Below are 2,712 nucleotides of genomic sequence, written 5' to 3'. Positions count from 1 at the left end.
GTTAGTGTCAATTTTTAATTTTTTTTCCCTTTAAAGTGCATGTGAATTATTTTAATTACTGTATGGCTTATTTATGGAAGGACTAATTGGCTCCCTCTGTAAAAAAGCAGTGTCTGGCCCAACCAGGAGTCATTTTCTTTGTAGACCAGCGAGCATCCTTACTGATCAGACTTACCTGATCCGGGTTTGATGTGCTCTCAGCCATTTCATCACATTATATAAGGAAAGCACTGTGGGTTTTTCTTCCTTTTCCAGGTGGCCTTTTTGAAGATGTAGCCGAGGGAGTCGACACATTCCTTTCCTCAGCACGGGGTGCACCGGCAGCCAGCAGTCAGCCCAGTGGGCAGCAGTTAGAGACAAGAACCCGGCTACAGAAAGAGAACAGGGAATTGCAGTTCTGAGTTTACTTGCTCGCATCTGTTCTCTAAGAGAAGAGTTAACTTTAAATCTTTGAAACACCGAGGCTGTGAAGAAAGTCATAGTAGCAGGTTGAGAGATAAGTATAGAATTTTCATCTCTGTTTCCCACCAAGAGGAACATTCAGATATGTGCTGTGTCAGCTCCACCTGGAGAGAGAGAGCTGGCGGAGACCCATCTGTCCTGTGTGGAGGCAGCGAGGGGCTTCACTGGTGGAATTGAATGTTAGCTGCTGTAGGACATAAACTTGCAGAAAACTTCTCAGATTTGTTTAAAAAAATTTTTTTTAAGAAAATATGAAACTCTGTATACCTTATTCAGAGGGGATGCTCAGTAAATAAATGTCTATTGAATGCCTGATTGTCAAATTAAAGGGTTTCCCATTTATGCAAAACTGCTTGTGTTCCTTTTCTTCTTTATTCCCTTTACCATTACCAAGTACACTGCAGATCAAGAAATATACCTCACTGGCATCCTGTTACACAGTTGTCTGAGTCCTTATGTGCTGGAGCATGTGGTAAGGGAACCGCTGAGAATGACAGAGCTGGAGGGGGTCCTACAGGGCACAGGACCGCCCCTCATCTTAGGGGGAAGGTTTGAGACTTGCCAGTCATCTCACAGAAGGAGCCACCTTGGGGCTGGAGGCAGGCAGATCCTTCCTGCTCAGTCCTTATTCTGGAGGACAGTCTCTGGATCTGCAGCTATACCTGCTTCTCACCAAGCCTGTTTGCTACCAAACTCATGTTAGGCTGCTCACTGCTTGAAAGTCAACACTCCAGAGACAAGTGTGGATTGGAACGGAAAGCCTGCTTTATTCATGAGGTTGGCAGCCTGAGGAGGTGGCGGACTCATGTCCAAAAACCAACTCCAAAGATGCCACTCGACCATTGAAGTTTTTAAAAGAAGAATCATTTGGGGAGGAGATCAGAGTCTTCTTTATCTTCCCACACATGCAGACTTTCTTCTTACTGGCTGTTGGTGAGGTAACAAGGCTGTGCTCCAAGAATCTTGTGCTCTCCCTGGGGTTCCCATCCCCCACCAGGATGGGGCCTTTAGCTTCTGTGTGCGTGCACGCGTGCTTAGTCACTCAATCATGTCCAACTCTTTGTGGCCCTATGAACTGTAGCCTGCCAGGCTCCTCTGTCCTTGGGATTCTCTAGGCAAGAATACTGGTATGGGTTGGCAGTGCCCTTCTCCAGGAGATCTTCCTGACCCAGGCATCGAACCCACGTCTCTTATGTCTCCTGCATTGGCAGACGGGTTCTTCACCACTAATGCCACCGGGGAAGCCCTTTGTTCCTGCAGAAGAACTCAAGCATATTGTTATGTATGTCCCTTCAGAAGGAACTAGGATCCTGCCTTAATCACTGCACTGTATTTTCTTGATGGGTCCTCCTTAGTTTCTGCATTCCTTCCCTTCTCTGATGAGAAATTGAATCTGCCCTTTGGAGTTCAGGGAAGGTCAAGGAGACTGAATGAAGCCTATACCCTATGAACAAGAAACTGGAGACAAGGAAAGAAGTTGTATCCAGGAAGGCCCCACAGAGCCCTCCTCTGATTCATACTGGCACAAATTCTACCCTGTGGACTATCTAATAATACCTTTTTACTCAAAAATGTTCCTGTCTCCTAATTTCCTAACACCCTTAACACAGGGGTCACTGGCACTGTAATTTAGTGAACCTTTCATAATTTCTTCTTTCTTATAGTTTAACCAAAACAGGGGTCCTACTAGCAGAGCAATGGTGTAGCACTCTTAATTCTGCAACTGGTGGACATAGGAATAAAAACCCTGTTTTTGATCCTGCAGAGTCATTTTATTAAGCACAGTTTGAAGCACTGTAGTTCTTAGTATTTTTTCCAAGACTCACAGTCATAAAGGAAATTTGGTTTGACTTCACTTACACTACTAAGCTGCCACACACCTCAGTGACTTTTAATGCTTTAGATTTCTACCTGTCGATATAGAACAGCATTTCTCAACCTTAGTACTATTTACATTTGAAGCTGGTTAAGTTTTTGTCATGGAAGACTATCCTCTTCTGTAGGGAGGATAAACTTTTTTTTCTATACACTTCTAAGTTCAGTGGTTGGGGCTTGCAAATCAAGCTGAGAAAAGATTAATGACAAAAATAAAACCAGTTTATGTACATCTGAACAGAAGTTTCACAAAGAAATGAGACTTTAGGAAGTGACCAGATGATTGAGATTTATATACCATCTTAGACAAAGAGAAGGGAGTTTAAGGCTTCTGGGCAGGGGGTATTAAGTTCTAGGAAGGTGAGGGGAGGAAAT

General features: G+C 44.0%; 1 protein-coding gene across 10 annotated transcripts in view; it reads left to right on the top strand.

Moving 5' to 3' along the window:
• UBE3D (ubiquitin protein ligase E3D) overlaps positions 1 to 2,712 on the top strand; it is a 232,181-nt gene that overhangs the window by 164,089 nt on the left and 65,380 nt on the right. For 6 of the 10 annotated variants that reach the window (XM_055534896.1, XM_055534894.1, XM_055534890.1 and 3 more), the window contains one exon: positions 256 to 811. The exons of 2 other annotated variants lie outside the window; for them this stretch is intronic. In XM_055534896.1, the coding sequence (XP_055390871.1) occupies positions 256 to 276 (21 nt within the window). In that variant the 3' untranslated portion in view covers positions 277 to 811. Of the gene's footprint in view, positions 1 to 255; positions 812 to 2,712 lie in introns of those variants that run through there. 2 more of the 10 variants (XR_008698031.1, XR_008698028.1) reach the window with 1 other exon arrangement.

This window comes from Bubalus kerabau, chromosome 9 (genome assembly GCF_029407905.1).
Source record: "Bubalus kerabau isolate K-KA32 ecotype Philippines breed swamp buffalo chromosome 9, PCC_UOA_SB_1v2, whole genome shotgun sequence".
In the NCBI taxonomy this organism is placed as follows: domain Eukaryota; kingdom Metazoa; phylum Chordata; class Mammalia; order Artiodactyla; family Bovidae; genus Bubalus; species Bubalus kerabau.
This window is presented reverse-complemented; position numbering and strand designations above follow the sequence as displayed.